Raw genomic sequence first — 25878 nt, forward strand, 5'->3', positions numbered from 1 at the left:
TGTTTTCCTTGCACCAGCTTGGAGGGGCCCAGCTGAAGCTGGCCTTAGTTATATCTCTTCCATCATGGGAGTTCTTCTGTGGAAGCCATAGTTATGTTCTTATGCCCCTGAACTGTTTTACACACAAAGACTTGCATTCTCCTTTGCTCTATTTTGCTATTACTGTCATTTATACACTCATAGCCTGCGTTGGTTACCTGTTTTATGCCTAATACAATATAAGGTTTTGACTTTGATTTATCAAACACTTCACCAATCTGTCATTTGATATTTGTTACTGGCAGTGCAGCTACATATGCCTCTGCTTCCGTTAAGATCTGAGTATGCGAGATGACTCTCTTGGCCAGTGTTGAGTACTATAAATTGTACAGAAACAGAAGTGCTTTTTCAGTAGATAGTTTATTACTATGGAATAAGCTCCCCAACCATATATGGTTTTGTTCAGAGTTACGGCATAAAATTTGAAGACCTACTTTCTCTTGCAAGGTTTTCCCAGTACTTAAATGAATGATGATATATATATTCTTACTACTACTTACTACTACTTATCATTTCTATAGCGCTACTAGACATACGCAGCGCTGTACACTTGAACATGAAGAGACAGTCCCTGCTCAACAGAGCTTACAATCTAATTATATATTCCTGGTAGTTTAGTAATTTTATTGCAGACTTCCTGTGTTTGGAATTTTAAGGGAAGATATAAATTTAATATATTTGTTTTTTTGGTTTATATTGTGAGATTTTATGTTTATTAAAAATTTAATATACTGCTTTTGCTGCAGAGCAGGATAAGGTGATTTACAGAAATAAAACCAATGACATAAGATATAGAAAGGAGCTCCAGTAAATGATAGGAAAGCAATCAATCATTCGAGAGCAACTGAAATGACAAACAGCTAATAGACATCTATAAAGGAGAGAGAAAACATATACTTATTTCAAAAGAACTTCCAAAGTTCATGACCACAGACAAGACCTACTGTGGTGACCCCAAAGATAGATGGAAGAAATAGGTTTTCAGAAAGGATTTGAAGTGTAGAAAGGAGAGTTCTGATCTCTAGATGAGAGTATGATTGTTCCAGAGCTCGGGGCTAAGAAAATGAAAGCTGCTTGCCTAGTAGATTCATAGTGTGCCTGTCTAGGGGAAGGTGTAGGACACAACAACCGAAGTGAGATATGAGAGAGTGCCTTGCGAAGGGTTTGAAAAGTGAGACATAGGATTTTAAACCAAGGGCAGGCTTTCACCAGAAGCCAATATAGGCTATTCAGGAGAGGGGAGACTGAATAAAAGTTACAAGCTTCACAGAGAAATCTGGCTGCACCATTTTGGAGAGCTTGTAGGCAACGGAACTGGAAAGTAGTCAAACCTGCATAGATGGAGTTGCAGTAATCTGTTTTGAAAGATGACAAAGATATGAACTAATGTGTTCAGTGCCTGGAAACTAAGTAGTTTAGAGATTGCGTGTAGACGTCAGAGAGCCGGAAAAGCCTGCTGAAGAACATGGGCAGCCCGATCATGAAATGATAGCTTGAAGTCAAGAATAGCCCCAAGATAACAGAATGAGTCAACTGTGGAGAAGGGAGTGTTGAACAGAGTCAGCATGGGTTCAGCCAAGAGAAGTCTTGCCTCACCAGTTTTTCATTTCTTTGAATGCGTGAATAAGCTTGTGGCTAAAGGTGAGCCGTCTTGATGTAGTGTATCTAGGTTTTCAGAAATCTTTTGATAAAGTTCCTCATGAGCTACTTCTGAGAAAATTAAATTGTCATAGGATAGGAGGGAATTTTCTGGTGTGGATTAAGAATTGGTTATTGGACAGAAACAGAGGGTAAGGTTAAATGGTCATTTCTCTCAGTGGAAGAGGGTGAACAGTGGAGTGCCACAGGGATTGGTACTGGGACTGGTGCTGTTTAACATATTTATAAATTATATGGAAATCGGAACGAGTGAGGTGATTACATTTGCAGGTGAAACAAATCTATTCAAGGTTGTTAAAACGTGTGGACTGTGAAATATTGCACGAAGACCTTAGGAAATTGGAAGACTGGGCATCCAAATGACAGATGAAATTTAATGTGGATAAATGCAAGGTGCTGCACATTAGAAAGAATAATCAGAATCATAGTTACCTGATGCTAGGGTCCACCTTGGAGATCAGCAACCAAGAAAAAGATCTGGGTGTCATTGTAGATAATACTCTGAAATCTTCTGATCAATGTGCGGCTGTGGCTATAAAAGCAAACAGGATGATAGGAATTATTAGGAAAAGGATGGTGAATAAGACCAAAAATACTATAATGCCTCTGTATCGCTCTGTGGTGCGACCTCACCTTGATTATTGCGTTCAGTTCTGGTCACTGTATCTCAAAAAAGATATAGTGGAATTAGAAAAGGTTCGCTCCATGGTGCAACCTCACCTTGAGTATTGCATTCAGTTCTGGTCACTGTATCTCAAAAATGATACAGTGGAATTAGAAAAAGGTTCAAAGAAGAGTGACCAAAATGATAAAGGGAATGGAAGTCCTCTTTTATGAGGAAAGGCTAAAGAGATTAGGGCTCTTCATCTTGGAAAAGAGACAGATGAGGGGAGATATGACTGAGGTCTACAAAATCCTGAGTGGAGTAGAATGAGTAGAAGTAATTAGATTTCTTACTCATTCCAAAAGTACAAAGACTAGGGAACGCTCAAGAAAGTTACATGGAAATACTTTTAAAACAAATAGGAGGAAATATTTTTTCACTCAACGAATAGTTAAGCTTTGGAACTCTTTGCCAAAGGATGTAGTAACAGAAGTTAGTGTATGTGGGTTTGGGTTTAAAAAAGGTTCGGAAAAGTTCCTGGAGGAAAAGTCTATAGTCTGCTATTGAGACAGACATGGGGAAGCAACTGCCTGCCCTGGGAGTGGTAGCATGGAATGTTGCCACGATTCTGCCAGGTGCTTGCGACCTGGCTTGGCCACTGTTGGAAATAGGATACTGGGCTAAATGGACCATTGGTCTGACCCAGTATGGCTACTCTTATGTTCTTATGTACTAGAGATGATTTTGAAAAAGGACCAGTGATCCAACAAGTGACTGTCTTTGAAGTGTTGAGAACCAACCTGTGAGATGATAGCCAATGGGATAAGGCTGAAAGGCAAGATTGGAGATGACAGAGATCAGTCTAGAATGAGGAGGTAGGAAAGATAAGGAGGATGTCAGCATAAATGAAAAATGTTATATTGAAATCTTGGATAAGAGTGGCTAAGGGACTTAAGAGAATATTAAACAAAAGAGGGGACAAGATTGAGCCTTGCTTTGAGCTCTGCAGTGCAGTGGTGTTTCAGCAGATGAATGAGGTGGGAGTAAAGACTTAGAATGAGCATCTTGAGAGAAAGGAGTGCCAGAAATACCTGAAGTTAAAAGATATGAGAGGAGAAGAGAGTGATCCATGACGTTAAACTCTGAAGGCAAGTCAAGGGTATGAGTGAAGCTTCACACATAAGGAGTACAGTGATTGTCATCTTGATACTGTGTGATGAAGAAAAGCCTGTTTGGTGGGGATGTGGAACAGACAGCTGATCCATGTGGGTGGAAAGTTGATCAAAGACAACGCGTTCTGTGATTTTTGAGACAATACAGAGATTAGAGAAAGGGAAAAACTGTCAGGACGTAAGGGGCCAAGGGAGGGTTTCTTCAGTAGTGGACAAACGAGGGCCTTTTTCCAGGGGACGTGGACTGAACCAGTAGAAAGACTATGGGAGACAATCTGCAGCAGAAGGGGAGTAAGGCCGTGTCTTTGAAGTTGGAGCCAGCTGGAAGGTATAGGGTCTAAAGGACAGGTGATAAGATGCATCATCTTGGAGAGTTGAGTAAGAGATGGAAGAGAAAAAAAAGTTCAGGATGAACCGGGGCAAGAATTAGAACTTTAAGAGGTATTGGCTAAGGAAGGTATCGCGCGGGATGCAGGTAGTAGAGGAGGCAAGGAATCATTGAGGAGAATGATTTTAAAGGAGAAGGAGGAAGCAATTGAGGTAGCAGGGGAAATGATGACTAGAAACTGAGGATGGTCACATGGAAAGACTAGAAACAACCTGAAACAATTTCCAAGGCGGGCAATTGGAAATGAGATGATTAATGTAGGAATTTTTCAGTAGTTTAATCTGAAGATGGTAGAATTTGCTCACAGATTTAAGTTGATAGAGGCGAACGAAAGACTGATCCTTGTATATTTTGGTTTTTTTTTTACTGTGAGCCGCTTAGATATAAGAGGGTTATAAATTTTAAAAATAAATTGCATTTTAAATATCGTAGTGGTATGTACTCAAAATAAGAGGTTATTTTTTCCATAGTTACTGCTGCTACACTTTTCTAAATTTTGCGAAGTTCCATTAGAATCTCTTTTAGAAATTTACGATAACTGGCTAAACAAAAACTGTTTTCATATTTAATAGCCAATAATGCATTTCTCTTGTTCCTCTTTTCTAGCTCGAATGTTTTCTTTACAAGAAGAAGTAAAACATCTCAAAAACAATCTTGAAAAAGTAGAAACAGACCGAAAACAGGTGCAAGACCTGCTCAATCATTCAGAAAAGGTATCATGATATGTACACGCTACATAGGGCTCATATTACATTTTAAATTTTTCTTTTATTTATTTCAGCATTTATATCCCATGTTTTCCAAATAACTGTTTCATTGTGCCTTACAATGAAAAAAGATTAAATTTGCAGTGTAGACACTAGAGTGCAGACTAACAGTTGATGTCTAATACCCATCCCCCACCCCCAATAATCAAAAGCATTTAATCGCCCAGGATTGACACCTGGCCAATTAAATGCCACACAACCGGCTATCTGATGATGATCAGCTGGGAATAGCGGGCTATCTCCCATTGAATATCACTGGTTAGTGGCTAGATAGTCAGTTATGTCGGCCGACGTAACTGGCTTTCTGCCGATTTTCAGCCCCACATTAGTGCCTTTATTTGGCCTCATGAATGTGTGGCATATCTTTGGTGAGTTAGAAGATAACCAGCTAAGTCTGAATATTAACAGTCAAAAATAATATAAACAGTCAAAAATAAAATGGATATTCTATGCCGGTCACCAGAAACGGCCTGGCATTGAATATCTGGGTTTAGTGATGACTGCAGGAGTTTAGCCAGGCTAACTCCTGCAGTCTGAATATTGGCCTCTATATATATATATACAAAGAGAGGCACATGCTACAGTCGTAATAATTCTGTCCTTAACCTAGTCTGATATATATATATATATATATCAGACTAGGTTAAGGACAGAATTATTACGACTGTAGCATGTGCCTCTCTTTGTATCTTCATAGAAGGATTTCTTAAAGAAAAATACTTTTGAGTTGCTTGCGAATGTTTAGGTAGTAATTCATGCATCTTAAATCTTTTGGGAGCGTGTTCCAACTTTTAGTGTAAAGGTACATGAATCCAGACAAGCAAACTGATTTGCATCTCAGGCCCTGACCTTTGGGGAAATGGAGTATGAAGTAATTCCTCTCTCCAGTGCTTATGTTGTGTTGTGGTAGATTACTTAGGTCTACCATGTATCTGAGCCCAAAGATGATCCTGTAAGCCATGGTGCAAAGCTTAAAGTTATTCTTGCCTTGATTGGGAGCCAGCGTAAGCTTTGTAGTAGTGGGCTGCCTTTGTCAAATCACAATTTTCCATAAACCAATTTTACTGCGGTGTTTTGTGCTATATGCAGTTTTTTTTAGGATTTGTTCTTTGCAGCCTGCATACACTCCATTGCAGTAGTCTACATTGTGCCAAGGCCAGTGTTTGGACTAACATGCAGAAAACCTTTCTCGGGAAGTAACCTCTTACTTGTTTTAACTTCCACATTATTCGGAACATTTTTGTTGTGAGTTTGCCACCTGTTTTTCAAAGTGGAGTGGAGGAGTGGCCTAGTGGTTAGAGTTGTGGACTTTGGTCCTGGGGAACTGGGTTTGATTCCTACTGCAGGCACAGGCAGCTCCTTGTGACTCTGGGCAAGTCACTTAACCCTCCATTACCCCAGGTACAAATATATACCTGTATATAATATGTAAGCCGCATTGAGCCTGCCATGAGTGGGAAAGCGCGGGGTATGAATTAAACTCTGGAATTCGTTGCCGGAGAACGTGGTGAAGGCGGTTAGCTTGGCAGAGTTTAAAAAGGGGTAGATGGTTTCCTAAAGAACAAGTCCATAAACCGCTACTAAATGGACTTGGGAAAAATCCACAATTCCGGGAATAACATGTAAAGAATGTTTGTACGTTTGGGAAGCTTGCCAGGTGCCCTTGGCCTGGATTGGCCGCTGTCATGGACAGGATGCTGGGCTCAATGGCCCCTTGGTCTTTTCCCAGTGTGGCATTACTTATAATAAAAAAAAATAAAAAAAGATCAGTTGGTGGTCCATTGTAACCCTTAGGACTTTCAGGTTATCTGCTGTCGGGTATGTGACCCCATCTAGAATGATGCTAGGGAAGTTCTCATTGCAGTAGTTAGATGTTATAACTTATCTCTATATGTAAAACGCACCTCCAACGTTCTAAATGAAGCCTCAAAAATTTTGTTCCAAAGTTGTAGTTATAAGATCGCAGTCTGTGTGCCCCGCCCTCGCGTCACAACGTGATGACATCGAGGGTGGAGAACACACACTGAATGAATGGGATCACACGCATCGCAGAACAATCAAAACTACCTGCACAAAAGAGGGGAGGAGTAGGAACGCAGAAACGTTGCTGCGCAACGAAATGTCACCTCAGAAGCATCGAAGAACGCACCAATCACGCGCAATTACCACACACTGAACGAATCAAATTACATGCATCGCGGAAAAAAAACAAACAAACCTGCACGACAAAGGGGAGGAGTAGCACCGCAGAAACGTTGCTACGCGACGAAATGTCAACTCAGAAGCATCGTAGAATGCACCAATCACGAGCAAATCCATGGCAAAAAGGGAGGAGACTCAGCAGCACAAAAGAGGGGAGGAGCAGCATCGTGGAACACACCAATCACGCACCATCACCATTAAACACCCCCATACTAACCCCCCTCCCGTCAAGCTCCCTCTTCTACATCAACAGCCCTCCTTTGTTTCCTGCTGCCCAACCATAGCATTAAAATCAGTTCACTAACCTGACAGAAGCAGAGTCCAGCCGGCTCCCCTTCAGCTTTCCCCTACTCTATCAGCATCCCGCCCTTGCATAAACAGGAAATGAGGGCGGGACCACAGCAGAAACAGAAGGGGAAAGCAGAAGGGGAGCTGGCTGGACTCTGCTACAATCAGCTAAAAGCAACAAAGAATAAAAAAAAAAAAGAAGCACTTCAATGCTGCCACAACAACTTTTGAACAAGGTACACTTCACAAAAAAAATAACCTACATGTGTCTCTCAAACAACTCCACCTCTCTCACATACACAGTCAGTCACTCCCACAAAAACAATTTCTCTCTCATACACTCTGTGACACACACTCTGACACAGTCACACGCTCTCTCTCTCTCTCACACACACACACACACACACACACTCTCTCTCTCTTCACACATACCTGCGATAGGAAAAAAAATGCAAACACCTGCACCACCATAAACACTGACTCCCCTATAAAGAATCAAGCTACAGCTTAATTTAAGTACAACCCGCCCCCCCACACACACACTCTCTCAATGCCTATATCACTGACACCCAGGACAATAAAAAAAACATTCACTCTATTTGTCAGACACACATTCTAACACTCATACACACTGTCTCTCTTCCTCTGACACACAGAGACACACAAGCCCAACACTACCCCCTCCAACTTCTCCATCCGTGCCTCCCCCTCCCCCAAGGGAGTTCCTAAAAAACAACTCTTATCACTAACACACATAGACAACTCATTCAAACGCCCCTTCCAACCTTCACCCTCCCGCCACAAAACAAACACACAAAAAAAACCACACAAACACACACACATTCACTCTCTCTCACACACACACACAGTCAGTCTCACACATACTCTCCCAAACATACACACTCCAAGGAAAACCTTGCTAGCGCCCGTTTCATTTGTGTCAGAAACGGGCCTTTTTTACTAGTAATGCAATATAAGCTTAGAATGCTCACACTGTCAAATGTACATAATTGGAAGATATCAAAACTTACTTAACTGAAGTAGGATAAGTTACAGGTGTAAGTGTGCTAAGTACGTTACTTGCCACTCCCTGAGGCTGGCACTTCAGGTTACTTGTTCCTCCTGCTGCTTGCTTTTCCTACAAATGACCCATTCAACTACTAGCTCTTCTGAAAGGTGGCTTTTTTTCCATTTACTTCAATGTAGTGATGGCTCAGATCTTTTAGAAGCTTTGTACATAAAACGTATACGTTTTGTAGCAGCCTAATTCAATTCCATTTGTTTCCAATTAACAGGAAAAGAATAATTTAGAAATAGATCTGAATTATAAATTGAAAACATTGCAGCAGCTACTGGAACAGGAAATAAATGAGCACAGAGTGACTAAAGCACGGTTAAGTGACAAGCATCAGTCACTTGAAGAAGAGAAGTCTGTTGCAATGTGTGGTATGTATTTATATTTCATTGCAGAATAATCTGGAAGGATGATGTTATTCAGCAGTGTGTCTTTGATGACAAATTGGTGCTTGCTGATACAATTTTTATCCTAATTTCTTAAGCAGTGCATAATGGGGGTGAAATACTGATATTCACGAAACAGAAAAGAGACGTTGGGTGATTGTTTCACTATTTTTCAGTTAGTGGTTGTAACATGACAAGGTGGCAGCCACAGCTGGAGGGATGCTAGTATGTACATAAAGAGGCATAACTAGAAGGAAAAAAGGAAGTGATCATGTGTTATACAGGCTGTTAGGGAAATTTCAACTGAATGTTCGGTTTGGGAGATTTCTACCAATCGAAGAATAGAAATAGCTTGAAAGTAGTCTAGAGATAGCACAAGAAATAAATCTTATTTTCAGTGGAAACAAAGTTCTGGAACAGGTGGTTGAGAGGGGATAGATTTAGTAGCAACTTTAGAAATATTTTTTCATGGAAACAATGGTGGATGCATGGAATGCCCTTCCAGGAGTAATCACAGTTACTTGACCTAATAAATTTCATTGGGATTTCAGAAGCAGATTGAGTACTCAGTAATCCCTAGCTTTTGCCCTTGATGCACCCAGCACTTTAGGAACCTAGGTTAGGTATGTGTTTTCAGCCAAACAAGGACCTCTGTTCTTATACACCAACTTATTCCCCAAAATGTTTTATTTTGTATACCACCTCAGGGCATATTGCTTTCCTAGATGTATGAAGTATTGCTAATATATTCAGTGGAGATCCAAAGCTGTTTACGTAAAAATATAAACGGTAAGCCATATCATATAACTAGTCAATTACACCCTAATCTAACCAATACAATAAAACCCCCATTGCATCTATACAATTAAAAAAGATACAACATAAAGACTATATCATAAATAAAATGTCAGTAACAGCAATTCACATTTTTGTTATTCAAGAAACAGTCTGTGGTTTTATTCTACATATTCTGACAGGATGCGCAAAAGTTCTTCTGAACCAAGGTGTTCAAATAGAAGCCTGCTGTTCATTCATCTAACTTTAGCTGCCTAAGTAAGGAGCTTAGTCAGGAAATCAACACTGAACTCTAACTTAGTTTCCCTGGCCCATTCCCTTGAACACCTATCTTGTCCTTCCTCTGAAGGTGCTTATTTTATAAGCACCTAGTAAAAATAATCCCCTAAACTTAGGTGCTTGAGGAAAATTTGCAGTTTGCTAGCTCTAGATGCATAACTCCTTAAGTTTTGTACTTAGGTCTTTTGAATATGTGCCTGCTTCTGTTAGTGGTTTATTTTGTTAGTTTTACAGACTGTTTTATTTTTTAGAAATGGAAATGAAAGTGAAGGTAGAAAGAACAGCAAAAGAAAAGGCGGAAAATCGAAGAGTTGAAATTGAAAAGCAGTGTTCAATGATGGAATTTGATCTGAAGCAGTGTCAGCAGAAGCTGGAGCACTTCATTCAACAGAACGGAAGGCTAGAGGATGAAGTAAGGAATTATGTGCTTTGGCTACTCATGTTTGGCAGGGAAATAAAGATTCAAATTTTAAATATTCATGCCTTATTTTGGACAACATTGAGCTGTAGCCTATTTAAAGAAATTCTATAGTTTACAGCACTGACAATGGGTCTAATTTGAAATAGTTATTTTATGGGAATAGAAAGAAACTATCTTATAGTCATTTTAGTGCAGTAGGGATAGACTGCTTTAAAAAAAAATAAAGAAGCAATCACAGCAGTAAGAAGATAGAACTTCCGATAAGTAAGATGATTTGAATGGATGAAGAATTTTATGTAGTGCTTCCAATCTATCACTTATATAAAGTTAAAAAATAATTCTTCATCAACCCTCCAGACCGGTCCAGACACTTTGGTTATGGATACCTACCAGCAGATGGAGACTGAGAACACATGACTGAGATCAGTACAAATACCCTGTGCAGTTCTCAGCCAGCCAGTCTTTCTCAGTCTCCCAGCAGATGTGGACATGCTAGCCTGTGCAGTCCCCTGGTAAGCTTGGGGTAGAGTTCCGGAGTGCCTGGGAGATAGGTAAATGGATTCTTCTCTCTAATTTGAGCTTCTCCTAATTTTCTTCTTTAGCCAAAAAAAAAAAATTGAGCTTTGGCTTATCTCCCTGGTCCTCACTTTTGGGCTGTGGAATAGTAGGTCCTTGAGGGCCTTGATAGCAGGTCCTTGAGGGCCTTGATAGCCCCAGGGATGTTAAACCCATGTGGCTGAGTCCCATTCCCATCCAACTGGGAGGACCACAGTGTGCCTTGGTTCTCCATTCCCTTACTGTGATAGCAGAGCCTTGAGAGCCCTTTGAACATAGCACAGCAGCAAGGAACAAAAACAAAAAGATTATCGACAGCCTTCTTCAGGGGAAAGGGCTTACTGTAGCTGGCTGTATATTGTGGTCCTTCTTGTTTTTCTGGGGTCCTGGTGGAGGTAATTCAGGTTGAGCTAGATAGGTCAGGTCTGGTGTGCTTCTGCAGCCCATGCTGCCACCACCACATGTCTTCCAGCAAACCTCAACGTTACAATGCTTGTGGGTGCAGAGGAGTGGAGGACTCTAGCGCCCCATGTAATTTTTGTGGGGACAATAAGGCAGTGACTTAGGTGGTACAGACATCGCAGAGGCCTGTTTCTGGGGCCATGGGCAGTTCCTGTTTTGTCGGGAACCTCCATCATTGTTGATACGGACCGCACTCTTGATCAGCTGCCACAGCTTGAATTAGCCAATTCCTAGGACCGTTTACAAAATTTTCGTGTGGGAACTATAAATCACATATATTTTAATATCACCGTCCCAAACACTATAACTTAATGATGGAACTTACTTCTTGAATGTTACATATCCAATATCTTTTGAATTAGAGCAGCAGCTCCTTTGGAATGCATCCTTCAGTTAGGACCAGGAAGCCATTGGAGGAATGGAGTTTCTCCCAGACCTTTTGTTTGAGCTATGTACAGGGCATGGAAAGTGGGGAGAGCATACTGCTCTTTCATCAGATGTTTCCCAGTCAGTTCCAGTGCTCTCCAAACAACCCAGATTGGACTGGATGGATAAGGATGGTAGTGATATGGCCTCTGACTACTGAGATGATGGTTTCAGTGGCCAGACGAGGCCAGGTGGTTCCCTTCTGGATTCCGTGGAAGCTGGACTTCCCCAGGTGAGGATCAATTTGTCATGTGCGTCTTCCATAGGGATAGAGTTGTCAGAACTTCCTTTCACAGGTGTTGAGGTTTACCAGGATGTGGATCCTCTGTTGAAATTCTTTCAGAGGCCTCCTAAGTTCTTACTTAGGACCTGCAATATAATACAGGTAGAATGGGCTTCCCCAGACACCCCATGTAAAGTGAGTCGGATGATGTCTAAGCTTTACACCATTCCAATAGAGGATAGGGTTTTTTTTTCAAACTGTCTACAGTGGTCTCTGTTGTTACCAAAAAGATGATACCAGTTGGAGGTGGTGCAAGTGGCCAAGGCTTGCTTTAGATGAGCAGAAAAGATTTTGGATGGGCTCTTTTCCTCTCAATATTTGGCAGTCCACAGTGGCAAAAATAAAGATGGGTTCCTCCTTTTTTGGACAATGCTTTCTGATTTACTAAGGGCTTCAGCCAGAAATACGGCTGTAGTAGTGGTGGCTCGGAGATTCTTGTGGTTTCATGGCTGGTCAGCCAATGGGGCCTATAAGGCTAAGCTGTGTATGTTTCCCTTTCAAGGCTCTATGCTTTTTGGGGAGGAACTAGGTAAGTTGGTGAAAAGTATGGGGGAGTCTAAAGTTCCCCTACTCCCTGAGCATAGGCCCAAGGGAGCAACTCGTGCCGCTTTGGCTTACAGTCATTTTTGAGACAACCATTGTTTCCATCCAGGTAGAGTCGTGGTGTTTGGCACTAACCATTCTGTCAGAGAACCCAAGCCTTTCGCAGAGGTCGCTGTGGCAGAGAAGAGACTCGAGGAGGCGCATTAAAGGTGTTGGGGTCCATCCTTTCGCAGCCTTGGGCGCAAGGTTGAGCAATTTCCAGTGGACCCCAGAGGTGGACCTAGATAACAGCAGTTTAGTGGATGCTAGACATTATTCACAACGGTTATGCCCTGGAGTTTGAGCGGCCCCTACTGGACCTTTTTCTAGAGTCTACCTGTTGCTCTCGTTGGAAGGTGGGGGCTGTCAGAGACATCTTGTGGAGGTTGATTCAACTCCAGGTGGTAGTTCCAGTTCATCAAGGAAAGCATGGTTTTGGAAGTTATTCTATTTATTTTGTAGTTCCAAGAAAGAGGACACTTTTCAACCAATATTGGACCTCAAAAGAGTGAGCAGAGGGTCCTCAATTTCCAAATAGAGACCTTGAGGTCGTCATTGCAGTGCTGCACAGAGAGTTTCTCATTTCTCTAGACCTCACAGAAGCTTATTCACATGCACATCTGATGAGATCATCAGAGGTTCCTTCGTTTTGCAATCTTGGACCAGTATTTTCAGTTTTGTGCCCTGCCGTTTGGGTTGGCAACACCTTCTTGCACATTTTCCAAGGTGATGGTTGTGAGAGTAGTGGCCTTACGGAAGGAGGGGATTCTGACGCATCCCTATCTGAACTGAGTTGTTCAAAGAGAGCAAACAAGTGATGACCAGAGTGATGGAGTTTCTGGAATCCCCGGGGTGGATAGTGTTTATCTTTCTGCCCTCTCCCAGGTATAAAGGTACTAGTTACCTGTAACCTAGAATGTCCAGGACTCCAGGGATTATGGTCCTAACGCCACTAGGTGGAGAGGCAGAAAGACGCAGAAGGCTATAGTAATATGAGAATAATCAGTAATTGTTTATTACACTTACCAATCAGGACTACAATTAGAATACATAATATAATTAATTCTCATATGAGACAGCAACCGGGACACAAACGTTCTCTGATTGGCTCTGTCCATGATTCTCCTTTTATACCCTTTTCTCTCATAGGCTAGTATTGGAAGTACAAAGTCAGCATATTCTAGAAAATTCTAACATATTGCAGCATATTCTAGTAAATTCTATCTTAAAGAAGTAAAGTTCTTCATAACATATTTGCTTATCATAAGTAAGGTCAGTAAAGGTTATCCTACTTTGCAAAAAACATCTTCCCAGCAACCAAAGTTGTATTTATTTATTTGTAACACTTATACCCCATGCTTTCCCACTCATTAACAGGTTCAATGCGGCTTACATCGTAAATCAGGTGTACAGTAACATAAATGGAATACAGTTGTAATAGAGTGAGTAAAGAGGTGGTCATTTCGATGAAGGTAGGTATGATGGACAAGGAAAGAGGATGGTAAAGGTGTAAAAAGGTAAAAGGTTTAATCTCTCAACTTTTTCTACTACTACTACTACTACTACTTAACATTTCTAGAGCGCTACTAGGGTTACGCAGCGCTGTACAATTTAACAAAGAAGGACGGTCCCTGCTCAGATGAGCTTACAATCTAAAGGACAAAATGTCAAGTTGGTGTAGTCTAGATTTCTGAGTATAGGTGTGGTGGTTAGGTGTCGAAGGCGACATTGAAGAGGTGGGCTTTGAGCAGTGATTTGAAGATGGGCAGGGAGGGGGCTTGGCGTATGGGCTCAGAGAGTTTGTTCCACGCATGAGGTGAGGCGAGGCAGAAAGGGCGGAGCCTGGAGTTGGCGGTGGTGGAGAAGGGTACTGAGAGGAGGGATTTGTCTTGAGAGCGGAGGTTACGGGTAGGAACGTAAGGGGAGATGAGGGTAGAGAGGTAAGGAGGGGCTGCAGATCGAGTGCATTTGTAGGTTAGTAGGAGAAGCTTGAACTGTATGCGGTACATGATCGGAAGCCAGTGAAGTGACTTGAGGAGAGGGGTGATATGAGTATATCGGTCCAGGCGGAAGATAAGATGTGCAGCCGAGTTCTGAATGGACTGAAGGGGGGATAGATGGCTAAGTGGGAGGCCAGTGAGGAGTAGGTTGCAGTAGTCAAGGCGAGAGGTAATGAGAGAGTGGATGAGAGTTTGGGTGGTGTGCTCAGAGAGGAAAGGGCAAATTTTGCTAATGTTATAGAGGAAGAAGCGACAGGTCTTGGCTATCTGCTGGATATGTGTAGAGAAGGAGAGGGAGGAGTCGAAGATGACACCGAGGTTGCGGGCAGATGAGACGGGGGTGATGAGGGTGTTATCAACTGAAATAGAGAGTGGAGGGAGAGGAGAAGTGGGTTTGGGTGGGAAGACAAGAAGTTCGGTCTTGGCCATGTTCAGTTTCAGGTGGCGATTGGACATCCATGCAGCAATGTCGGATAAGCAGGCCGATACTTTGGCCTGGGTTTCCGCAGTGATGTCTGGTGTGGAGAGATAAAGCTGGGTGTCGTTGGCATAGAGATGGTAGTGGAAGCCATGAGATGAAATCAGGGAGCCCAGGGAAGAGGTGTAGATTGAAAAAAGGAGGGTCCAAGGACAGATCCCTGGGGGACTCCAACAGAGAGCGGGATAGGGGAGGAGGACGAACCATGAGAGTGTACTCTGAAGGTACGATGGGAGAGATAAGAGGAGAACCAGGAGAGGACAGAGCCCTGGAATCCAAAGGAGGACAGTCAAGAAGTAAGTTATGATTGACAGTGTCAAAGGCGGCGGATAGGTCGAGGAGGATGAGGATGGAGTAGTGACCTTTGGATTTGGCGAGGAGTAGGTCATTGCAGACTTTAGATAGTGCCGTTTCTGTCGAGTGCAGGGGGAGAAAGCCGGATTGAAGCGGATCGAGGATGGCATGAGAGGAGAGAAAATCGAGGCAACGGCTGTGGACGGCACGTTCAAGTATCTTGGAGAGGAAAGGTAGGAGGGAAATGGGGCGGTAGTTGGAGGGACAAGTGATGGTTTTTTGAGGAGGGGTGTGACTACGGCATGCTTGAAGGTGTCCGGGACAGTTGCAGTGGAAAGAGAGAGGTTAAGGAAATGACAGATAGGGGGGGTGATAGTAGGAGAGATGGTGTTAAGTAAGTTGGTGGGGATGGGGTCTGAGGAACAGGTGGTGCATTTCGAGGAGGAGAGGAGATGGGTGGTTTCCTCTTCGGTGATATCAGGAAAAGAGGAGAAGGAGGCCTGGGTTGGTTGGTTGAGGGAGTGGGTTATGGGATGAAGAGGAGGGGAGGGTTTGGTGGTGAATTCAAGGTTGATCTTCTGGACCTTGTCACGGAAGTAGTCAGCCAGTGATTGAGGAGAGAGTGAGGGGGGGGTGGGAGCGGAGGGCACTTTGAGGAGGGAATTGAGGGTGGGGAAGAGACGACGAGGGTTAGAGCTGAGGGAATTGGTCAGTTGGGTGTAATAGTCCTGTTTGGCGAGGAATAGGGAGGACTGGAAGGAGGATAACATGAATTTGTAATGAATGAAATCAGTATGGGTGCGAGATTTCCTCCATAGGCGTTCAGCCGATCGGGTGCAGGAGCGAAGGTATCGGGTGCCAGGGGTCAGCCAGGGCTGGGGATTAGTACGCCTTGTGGGGCAGGAGACAGACGGTGCAAGGGTGTCTAGAGCAGAGGAGAGAGTGGCATTGTAAGTGGAGACAGCCTTTTCGACAGACTCTGAGGACATGATGGAAGGGAGGCGATCAGAGATAATAGAGGATAAGGTGGGGGGGGGGGGGGTCAACAGCCAGGAGATTCCTGGAAGTGGTGGTTAGAGTTGGGCGGGACTGAGGGGGGAGGGTGATGAAGTGTGAATGTGATCAGGTGATGGTCAGAGATAGGAAGAACTGATGTACAGAAATTGGAGGGTGAGCAGGTAGAAGAAAGAACGAGATCAAGACAGTGACCAGATTGGTGAGTAGGGGTGGTGGTGGAGCTCACCTGGAGGTTGAAGGATGAGGTTAGAGTGAGGAATTGAGAAGCGTATGAGTTGGATGGGTTATCAGTGTGTATGTTGAAGTCACCAAGAATGAGGGATGGGGATGAGGGCTCAAGAAAAATGGAGAGCCAGACATCGAAGTCCGTAAGGAAGGAAGGGAGGGACTTATCAGGGGGGCGGTTAATGACTGCAACTCTGAGTGGCAGCGGGTGGAATAGACGGATGGAGTGAACTTCAAAGGATGAGAAGCAATGAGACTGAGGTAGGTGGAGAGGTTGAAAACTGCAGGAGGGCGAAAGTAGTAGCCCGACACCGCCACCGCGGCCAACTGGGCGGGGCGAATGGGAGAAGAGATAGCCTCCGTGGCATAGGGCAGCGATTGAGGCAGAGTCGTCAGGGGTGAGCCAGGTTTCAGTTAGGGCGAGCAGTTGAAGGGAATGGGAGATGAAGAGATCGTGGGTGAAGGGAAGTTTGTTGCAGACTGAATGGGCGTTCCACAGGGCGCACGAGAAGGGGAGGGAGGAGGGGGGAGGAGGGGAATGGAGATGAGATTGGAGATATTGCGGGAACGTTTGCATAGATGAGACGAGGACAGGTGTGGGGGACCTGGGTTGGGATTGATGTCTCCCGCGGATAGCAGGAGAAGGAGTAAGAGAGAGCGGAGAAGGATGGGGGAGGTGGGGCGACGAAGACGGGATGTGCATAAGAGGAATGGGGAAGGGTTCATGACGAGAAGGAAGTGTTGAAGGTTGAGAGCTAGGAAGGAGGAGGAGGTCAGTAGGGATGGTGGGGGACAGGGGTAGGTAGGTTATTGCAGTGGTGAGTGGGACGGGAGAGGACATGGCTGGGCAGTGAGTTCGTGTGGGGAAAAGATTAGGGAGGGATAGGGCGAGGAATAGAATGTGAGTGGGGACCATAAGTGATAACTGAGGTGTTTACGGGGCAGGTAGCTGGACTGGGAGACAGGCAGGTTGAGGTGAGCAGTCGGGGAGGAGAGTGATGAACTGGCAGGAAGATGGACTGGGAGACAGGCAGGCAGGTGAGCAGTTGGGCAGGAGAGTGATGAGCTGGTAGGAAGATGGACAGGAGAGTGATGAGCTGGTAGGGAGATGGACTGGGGCAGGCAGGGTTCCAGGGTGGGCAGTCAGTCGGGAGGGTGAAGGGCTGGCTTTTCATGCTGTTCACTTCAGATACGAAACTAGTTATGAAAAAACATTGCAGCTTCATCATTACCATAATCCCTTTGTTATCTGCTTTCGTGATCAGAGCAAATTTCCCTTACATTACTTCATTCTCCTGCCACACATATCTCTGTTATGACTCCATATCTGCCTGTCTCTCCAACAGAAGGGCAAGCTAACATGAGATTCACGTTCTGTGTAATTCTTATTATTTAACTTCTCAGTGACTCTTAACCTGTTCATAGCCTGTTCACAGAGGCCTATCTTTGCTCATAATTCTCAGTTACTGTTGTAAAGTTATTTTATGGTTCATGACCTGCATGTCCCATATAAACAATAGTGAACTCAAACAAGAGTCATCTAGTTCCATCACAATTTCTGGATTATCTGGGAGTGCGTTTCAACATGACTTAAGAAACAATTTGTGCCAGAGGCCAGAATTTTTAAGCTGCAGGATCAGATTTGCACCCTTCTGTAGGTGAGAGGTGCCTCAAGCCAGGGCCTACCTGTAAGTCCTAGGGACTGCGGCAGCTGCTTTGGAGGTGGTACAGTGGAGAAGGGCATACATGTGTCCTCTTCAGCAGGCCTCCTTGCACGCTGGTCTCCTCAATGTCAGGACCTCATTGTACAGCTTCCTCTGAAGTGAATGGCGAGGCAGATTCTTTGGTGGAGGCTACACAAGGCCAGCTTGGCTAGCCGATGAGCTTGGAGTTGCCAGATTAGGTCATGGTTGCCACTGACGCCAGACTCAGAGGTTAGGGAACCCATTGTCTCAGACACATAACTCAAGATCTGTGGTCACCACTGGAGGAGTGGTAGTCAAATTCACAGACTGTAGACCTGAATGATTCAACTCACTTTGGAATTCTTCCAGCCAGTCCTCAAAGACAAGCTAGTGAGGGTTCTCTCCGACTAATGCAAAGGCACTAGTTTATGAGAATTAGCAAGGAAGCATGAAGACTGTAGCGTTGGAAGTGGCAGAGAATGCTGTCCTTGGTGGAAGCTCATCTGCAGCACACGTGGCAGGAATAAGTAATGTGCAGGTGGACTTCTTCAGCCAGAACACTCTGGATCCAGTTGAGTAGAGACTGGAGCAGGAGGCCTTCCGCAGCCCCAAATGGATCTAATAGCGTCAGCGGCCAGTGCACAGGTGACCTGTTTCTTCAGTTGCAGAAAGAGGGCATCAGTGCATTGATGTAACCTTGGCTCCATGGCCCTTGATCAGTCACATTATTCAGAGGATAGAAGCGCTTTTCAGGCTGGCGATCCTAATAGTGCCAGACTGGCCTTGAGAACCATGGTACAGGAACTTGATTGATCTGGAGGAAGGTCATGGCTGAAGGGATGAAGGACCTTCTGTTGCAGCGTCTGGTAAGGATGCCAGACCCATCTCCATTCTCACGTATAGAATGGCTCTTGATAGGGCACAGCTGCAGAAGAGAGATGATCACTATGTTGCAGTCACGTAGGAAGTCTTAAGTCCTTGACCTATGTTCATGTGTGGCATATTTTTGAAGTGTGGTACCAAGAGAGTTCATTTTTGCCCGTCAGGGCTTCCATTGCAGAGATTCTAGATATCTTGCAGGATGGTCTGGACAGTACTTTGAAAGATGTTACCTTGATGTCAGTCTTTTTAGTGACCATTTCTTCAGCCAACAGGATCTCTGAGTTGAAACCTTATTTTGCAGGGCACCCTTTCTTATGTTTTCAGAGGAGAAGGTGTTGTTGCGGTTCCCTTCCTTTCTGGCCAAGGTAGTTTCAGCCTTTCGTATTAATCTGTCTGTTGCATTTCTAGTCTTGGGGCAGGCAAGAGGTGATAAGGAACAAAATTGGTTACATTATTTGGACATTGGCATAGTGTTGCATGAGCACTTGAGGAGAACAGAGGATTTTTGGTGTTCTGACATGTTGGTTGTGCTGTTTGGTGGCCTCAAAGGTGACCTTAGTTCATTGGCTTAAGGAGGCCATAATTCCAGTGTACCTTCTCAAGGGACATCTGGTGCCGAATACCCTCAAGGCACTCTCCACAAGGGGTGTGGCAGCCTCATAGGCAGAAAGCAGTCTTATTCCACACCAGGAGATATGCCGGGTGGTCATGTAGTCTGCTTTGCATTCCGGTAAGTACCAAAGCAGTAAGATCTAAGAGGCCCAATGCACAAAGGTCCCCATAAAGCACCACTCACTATTTCCACCTTGGTAAAAATTACTAAGGTAGAAATATTGAGCAGTGCTCCAAAAAATTGTATGTAAATGAGCTGCTTGGAAAAACAGTGAGCAGCTCTGTAGGGGAAAAGCCAGTTGCAAGCTGCATGGCGCAGAACAGTCAATTGCCAAGCGTGGATGCTGTATGTATGTTCAGTGTGCTGCCCATGGCTTTCATACACTCATTCAAGTTGCATGTATGAAAGCCGTGGGTAGCTTTTTAAAATTATTTTTATTTATTTATTTATTTTTAGCAAAACTGCTGGAGTGAGCTCTTGCTGTCCTCACCTGACCCATGGTGGACTTGTAGACAGTTGAACAGTGAGACTGCAGCATGGGGAATGGGCTTAAGTGGGAGCTGAGCTGTAGGGGGCTATCTTAGCAAGTTGCAGATTTTGCGATTCTCCTGTTCCACCCTTCTCTTTCAGCAGCAAACGGTAAGACAAAGGGGCACAATCCCCATCCTCTTGGCGTTCGCTTTTAGTTTTGGCTGGGCTGGAGCGGGTTTCTTAAGACAGAGGAGCGGAATCATAAGTGTTGCCATACTGGGACAGACCAAAGTCTATCAGTCCCAGTATCCTGTTTCCAACTGTGGCCAATCCAGGTCACATGTAAGGGGAAATAGGACTTGCTATACCTCCTTTCTGAGGTTTTTGCAACTACATTCAAAGCGGTTTTACATATATTCAGGTACTTATTTGGTACCAGGGGCAATGGAGGGTTAAGTGACTTGCCCAGAGTCACAAGGAGCTGCAGTGGGAATCAAACTCAGTTCCCCAGGATTAAAGTCCACTGCACTAACCACTAGGCTACTCCTCCACAAATCCCCAAAATAGTACAATACATTTTATGCTTTTCTTTTAAGAACTTATCCAAACCTTTTTTAAACCCTGCTAAGCAAAGTGCTTTTACTACATTCTCTGGCAACGAATTCCAGCGTTTAATTACACGTTGAGTGAAGAAATATTTTCTCTGATTCATTTTAAATTTACTACTTTGTAGTTTCATTTTGTGCTCCCTAGTCCTAGTATTTTTTTTGGAAAGAGTAAACAAACAATTCACATTTTCCCTTTCCATTCCAGTCATTATTTTATAGACCTCTATCATATCTCCCCTCACCCGTCCTTTCACCGAGCTGAAGAGCCCTAGCAGCTTTAGCCTTTTCTTATAGGGAAGTCATCCCATCCCCTTTATCATTTTCGTTGCTCTTCTCTGTACCTTTTCTAATTCCACTATATCTTTTTTGAGATGCGTTGGCCAGAATTGCACAAAATATTCAAGGTGCTGTCGCACCATGAAGCAATACAAAGACATCATAATGGACTCATTTTTGTTTTCCTTTTCTTTCCTAATAATACATAGCATTCTGTTTGCTTTCTTAGCTGCTGCCGCTCACTGAGCAGAGGGTTTCAGCATATCATCGATGATGCCTAGATCCTTTTCCTGATTGGTAACTCCTAATGTAGAAGCTTGTATTACGTAGTTATCTGCCATTTAAACGCCCAGTCTTCCAGTCTCGTAAGGTCCTCTTGTAATTTTTCACAATCTTCTTGCGATTTAAGAACTTTGAATAACTTTGTGTCATCAGCAAATTTAGTTACCTCGTTAGTTATTCCCATTTCTAGATCTTTTATAAATATATTAAAAAGCAGCGGTCCCAGCACAGACCCCTGCGGAACCCCACTATCTACCCTTTCCTTTGAGAATACTGACCCTACTGTTTTCTTTTCTATCTTTTAACCAGTTTTTAATCCACAATAGTACACTACCTCCTTTCCCATGACTCTCCAATTTCTTCTGCAGTCTTTCATGAGGTACTTTGTCAAATGCCTTTTGAAAATCCAGATACACAATATCGACCAGCTCACCTTTATCCACATGTTTGTTCACCCCTTCAAAAAAATGTAATAGATTGGTGAGGCAAGATTTCCCTTCACTAAATCCATGTTGGCTTTGTTTCATTAATCCATGCTTTTGGATATGCTCTGTAATTTTGTTCTTTATAATAGTCTCTATCATTTTGCCCGGCACCAACGTCAGGATCATTGGTCTGTAATTTCCTGGATCTCCTCTGGAACCTTTTTTAAAAATCGACGTTACATTGACCACCCTCCAATCTTCCAGTACCATGCTTCATTTTAAAGATAAATTACATATTACTAACAATAGTTCAGCAAGTTCATTTTTCAGCACTCTGGGATGAATACCATCTTGGCTTTCAGTTTTAGTTTTGGCTGGGTTGGAGTAGGTTTTTGTTGGTCCCCCATTACACATGGACATGATTGCTGCTGTTTCAAAATTTGGAAGTTTCCTGATTTGACAGGTGTTCTAAAGTCATATCCCCAAGATATGCTCCGCTACAGCTGCTCCAGACCTCCTGTAAAATTCCTGTTGCTAAAGGTAGGCAGCCCTTTCTGTGCATTGCTTGGGGAGCGGCTGTGCATCCCTCGGAATGCACATTTGAATGGCTAAAACAGCTCATTTGAATACATTAGCATGTGATTCCCATTGTCTGCTGCCACAAGCGGTAAAAAGTCCACAGAGCCCCTTTGTGCATCTCCCACTGAATAATTTGCTCTCTAAACTAGCTAGAACTGGTCAAGAAAGCATGTTGCTAGCTTGGTAAGTTTAATGGAACTCCACCTAAGTGCCTGGACTGATCTGGAGGACTGATCAGCCCAGCCAAAACTAAAAGGAAGGAGAAATGAGATGTTACCTGCTAACTTAGTCCCTTCAGTGAATATGCATGAAAGAAATTTGCATATAATGGAGGCAGTATATGCAAATCAAGTCCATGCTTATTCATTGTGGATATGCTGAAAACCTGACTGGCAAAGGGTACTCCAGGCCTTTACTTGGGAAGTACTGGTCTAGACTGGCTGACACAGGAAGCCAAATGAAAATATCATCAGCATATGAAGTCAAATGGGCTCCTGGTACCAAGATTATAGTACTTACTCATCATAATAGTAATAAATAAGGAGAAACAGGTGATCATTACCGGTACTCCACAAACAAGGGTCCAAGGCTTAGACTTTTCACCATGTTTCAATGCAAAGTAATTACAATTACAAATCCTTAAACCATATATAAAACTGTACCTGAAATACCAGGATCTATAAGATTGGTAAGACAGCGTGATCTACAATATCAAATACCCCCAAGATTTCAAACTGGAGCAACAATGATTATCGTGATTCAAGAAGCACCTAATCTTACTTAACTAAACAATAAGCAGTGATTCCGTGTTATGATTGCTTCTAAAGCCAAACTGAAAATCATGAAAAGAAGAAAATTTATCCAAACAACCTGTTAATCTTGTTCCAACTATAGCTTCTGTTAATTTGCGGTATACTATCAATTGGTTGGAATCTGGAAGGTGACAACATATCCAAATTACTAGATTTTAGAATTGGGGTAAGTGCTATCCATCCCAGCTCTTTAGGAAAATGACCTCTTTAGGAAAATGACCTGTCTGTAAAATTGTATTGACTAGAGAACTAATTCATAACATAATACTTGGAGGAGAATATTCCAGTAAACATGAAGGACAGTAATTTAGTACACAATCAGGCTCTTTTCGAAAGAGAAGGACGCCCATCTTTCGACACAAATCGGAAGATGGGCGTCCTTCTCACAGGGTCATCCAAATCGGTATAATCGAAAGCCGATTTTGGACGTCCCCAACTGCTTTCTGTCGCAGGGACGGCCAAGGTTCAAGGGGGCGTATCAGAAGCTTAGCGAAGGCGGGACTTGGGCGTGCCTAACACATAGACATCCTCAACCCATAATGGGAAAAAAAGGGCGTCCCTGATGAGCACTTGGACGACGTTACCTGGTCCTGTTTTTCTTATGACCAAGGCACAAATAGGTGGCCAAACTGACCAGATGACCACTGGAGAGAATCGGGGATGACCTCCCCTTACTCCCCCAGTGGTCACTAACCCCCTCCCACCCTCAAACATCTTTCAAAATATTTTTTGCCAGGCTCAGATGTCATACTCAGGTCCATCACAGCAATATGCAGGTACCTGGAGCAGTTTTAGTGGGTGCAGTGCACTTCAGGCAGGCGGACCCAGGGCCATCCCCCTCCCTACCTGCTATGTTTGTGGAGGAAACAGCGAGACCTCCAAAACCCACCAGAAACCCACTGTACCCACAACTAGGTGCCCCCCTTCACCTGTAAGGGCTATGGTAATGGTGTACAGTTGTGGGTAGGGGGGTTTGGGGGCTCAGCAGACAAGGTAAGGGAGCTATGTTCCTGGGAGCATTTTGTGAAGTCCACTGCAGTGCCCCCTAGGGTGCCCGGTTGGTGTCCTGGCATATCAGGGTGACCAGTGCACTACAAATTCTGGCTCCTCCCACAACCAAAGGGCTTGCATTTGGTCGTTTCTGAGATGGGCGTCCTTGGTTTCCATTATCGCTGAAAATCAGAAACGACCAAGTCTAGGGATGACCATCTTCAAGGACGACCAAAATTTCAAGATTTGGGCATCCCCGACGGTATTATCGAAACGAAAGATGGACGTCCATCTTGTTTTGATAATACGGGTTTCCCCGCCCCTCCATCGAGACGTTTTGCAAGGACGTCCTCAACAAAATTTGAGTGCCCCTTTTGATTATGCCCCTCCACGGGACTCATTTTCAAAACAGAAAAACATCCAAAAAATAGCAGATGGATGCTTTTCTTACAAAAGTGTCCAAATTTCTATTTTTGAAACAAAATTTTAAGACGTTTTTCTATGCAGGTCATCTGCAGTGTGTCCAAATCACAGGGGAGCTTGTCGGGGGTGAGATTATTTGTGTCTTCATTTTCCTGATCCTATTAAGTTGAAAAACAAGACTATTTTTTCCACAAGTTATACATTTCAAGCTCCAACTGTCTGGAATTTTTTCCCTGCTTATATTAGAGAAACAAGGAATTATTTGACTTTTAGGAAATTATTAATAACTTTTAAAACTGAATAGTCATTGATGCAGTTTAAGTTGTAAATTCCCAGGGTTTGTTTGGCTGTCTTCCTTGCTTTGGTGATCTATTCAGAACTCCAGTGGGTGACTTCGGAATGTGTGACTTTTTATAATGTAGTGTAATGTTCCCAGAACCTGGACGTTTTTCTGTCATAATGGAACAAAGCAAAAACATCCAGGTCACGATTCACACAGGCACTGCATGGACTTCCCTCTGCTGCGTCTAGCCCTTGCAACAAGATGTTGCATCAAAGAGGATCAGACACGGCAGACTGGGAAGGCCCTGGAGTGCCTGCCTGTGTGATTAGCAGACGGCCCGAAAATGTAAGATGTAAGCACTGTAGTGGCGGCGGGGGAAGGAGAATGAAGCGGTGATCCTGGACTTGCAGGAAGAAAGGTAGCGAACAGTGCTGGATTTGGGGAAGGCAGAGGTATGCTGGATTTATGGGAGGAGAGGAGCAACGGGGAATGGTGTGCTGGACTTTCTGGGAAGAGGGGGCTACAGAGAAAGGGAGACCTATGTGGCTGGGAGTGGTATGGAGACCCATGTGACCGGATGGGGGGGGGGGGGGGTTGCTTTGGAAGTTTCATATACTGAAGGCAAAAGGGGCTAGCTGTCCAAGGTCACTGTGGTTTTTCAGTGTTCTCTATCTCCACCTGCTGATAGGCAGATATAACCCATCAGTTAATGGATTCATCTGCTGTGACTAAAGGAAAGAAAGTTACCAAGGTAAGAACCTAATTTTCCCTTTTCTAATAATTTTAGTCCTTTCCTTCAAAGGCATGATCCTGTGTAATACTTCAAAAACAGAACAATTCCAGTTAGACAACATATGACTCAGATCAGATAAGTTGTAAAACAGAGTATCAAAAACAGATTGCCAAAACAATTCATTTTCTATCTTTTGTCTAGTCGACGTAGGTTCAAATTTAGAGATAGAGTGCTCTTTAGACATATTTAAAGTAAACATCAACAAAGAGTGATCATACCACAAAACCAATTGCCAATTGGTATTTGATATAACATAAAAAGAATTGGAAACTATAAGGTCTAAAGAATAACCTTTAATATGGGTCTGAGGTGGTGTAAAATTAGACGACTGCAGCAAGGTCAAAAAGGTGTTTAATTGT

At 43.5% G+C, this 25878-nt stretch overlaps 1 protein-coding gene across 2 annotated transcripts in view; it reads left to right on the plus strand.

Annotated features, from left to right (window-relative positions):
* ROCK1 (Rho associated coiled-coil containing protein kinase 1) overlaps positions 1-25878 on the plus strand; it is a 523306-nt gene that overhangs the window by 315984 nt on the left and 181444 nt on the right. For both annotated transcript variants that reach the window (XM_030212894.1, XM_030212901.1), the window contains 3 exons: positions 4469-4575; positions 8415-8565; positions 9906-10066. In XM_030212894.1, the coding sequence (XP_030068754.1) occupies positions 4469-4575; positions 8415-8565; positions 9906-10066 (419 nt within the window). The remainder of the gene's footprint in view (positions 1-4468; positions 4576-8414; positions 8566-9905; positions 10067-25878) is intronic.

This window comes from Microcaecilia unicolor, chromosome 1 (assembly GCF_901765095.1).
Source record: "Microcaecilia unicolor chromosome 1, aMicUni1.1, whole genome shotgun sequence".
NCBI lineage: Eukaryota > Metazoa > Chordata > Amphibia > Gymnophiona > Siphonopidae > Microcaecilia > Microcaecilia unicolor.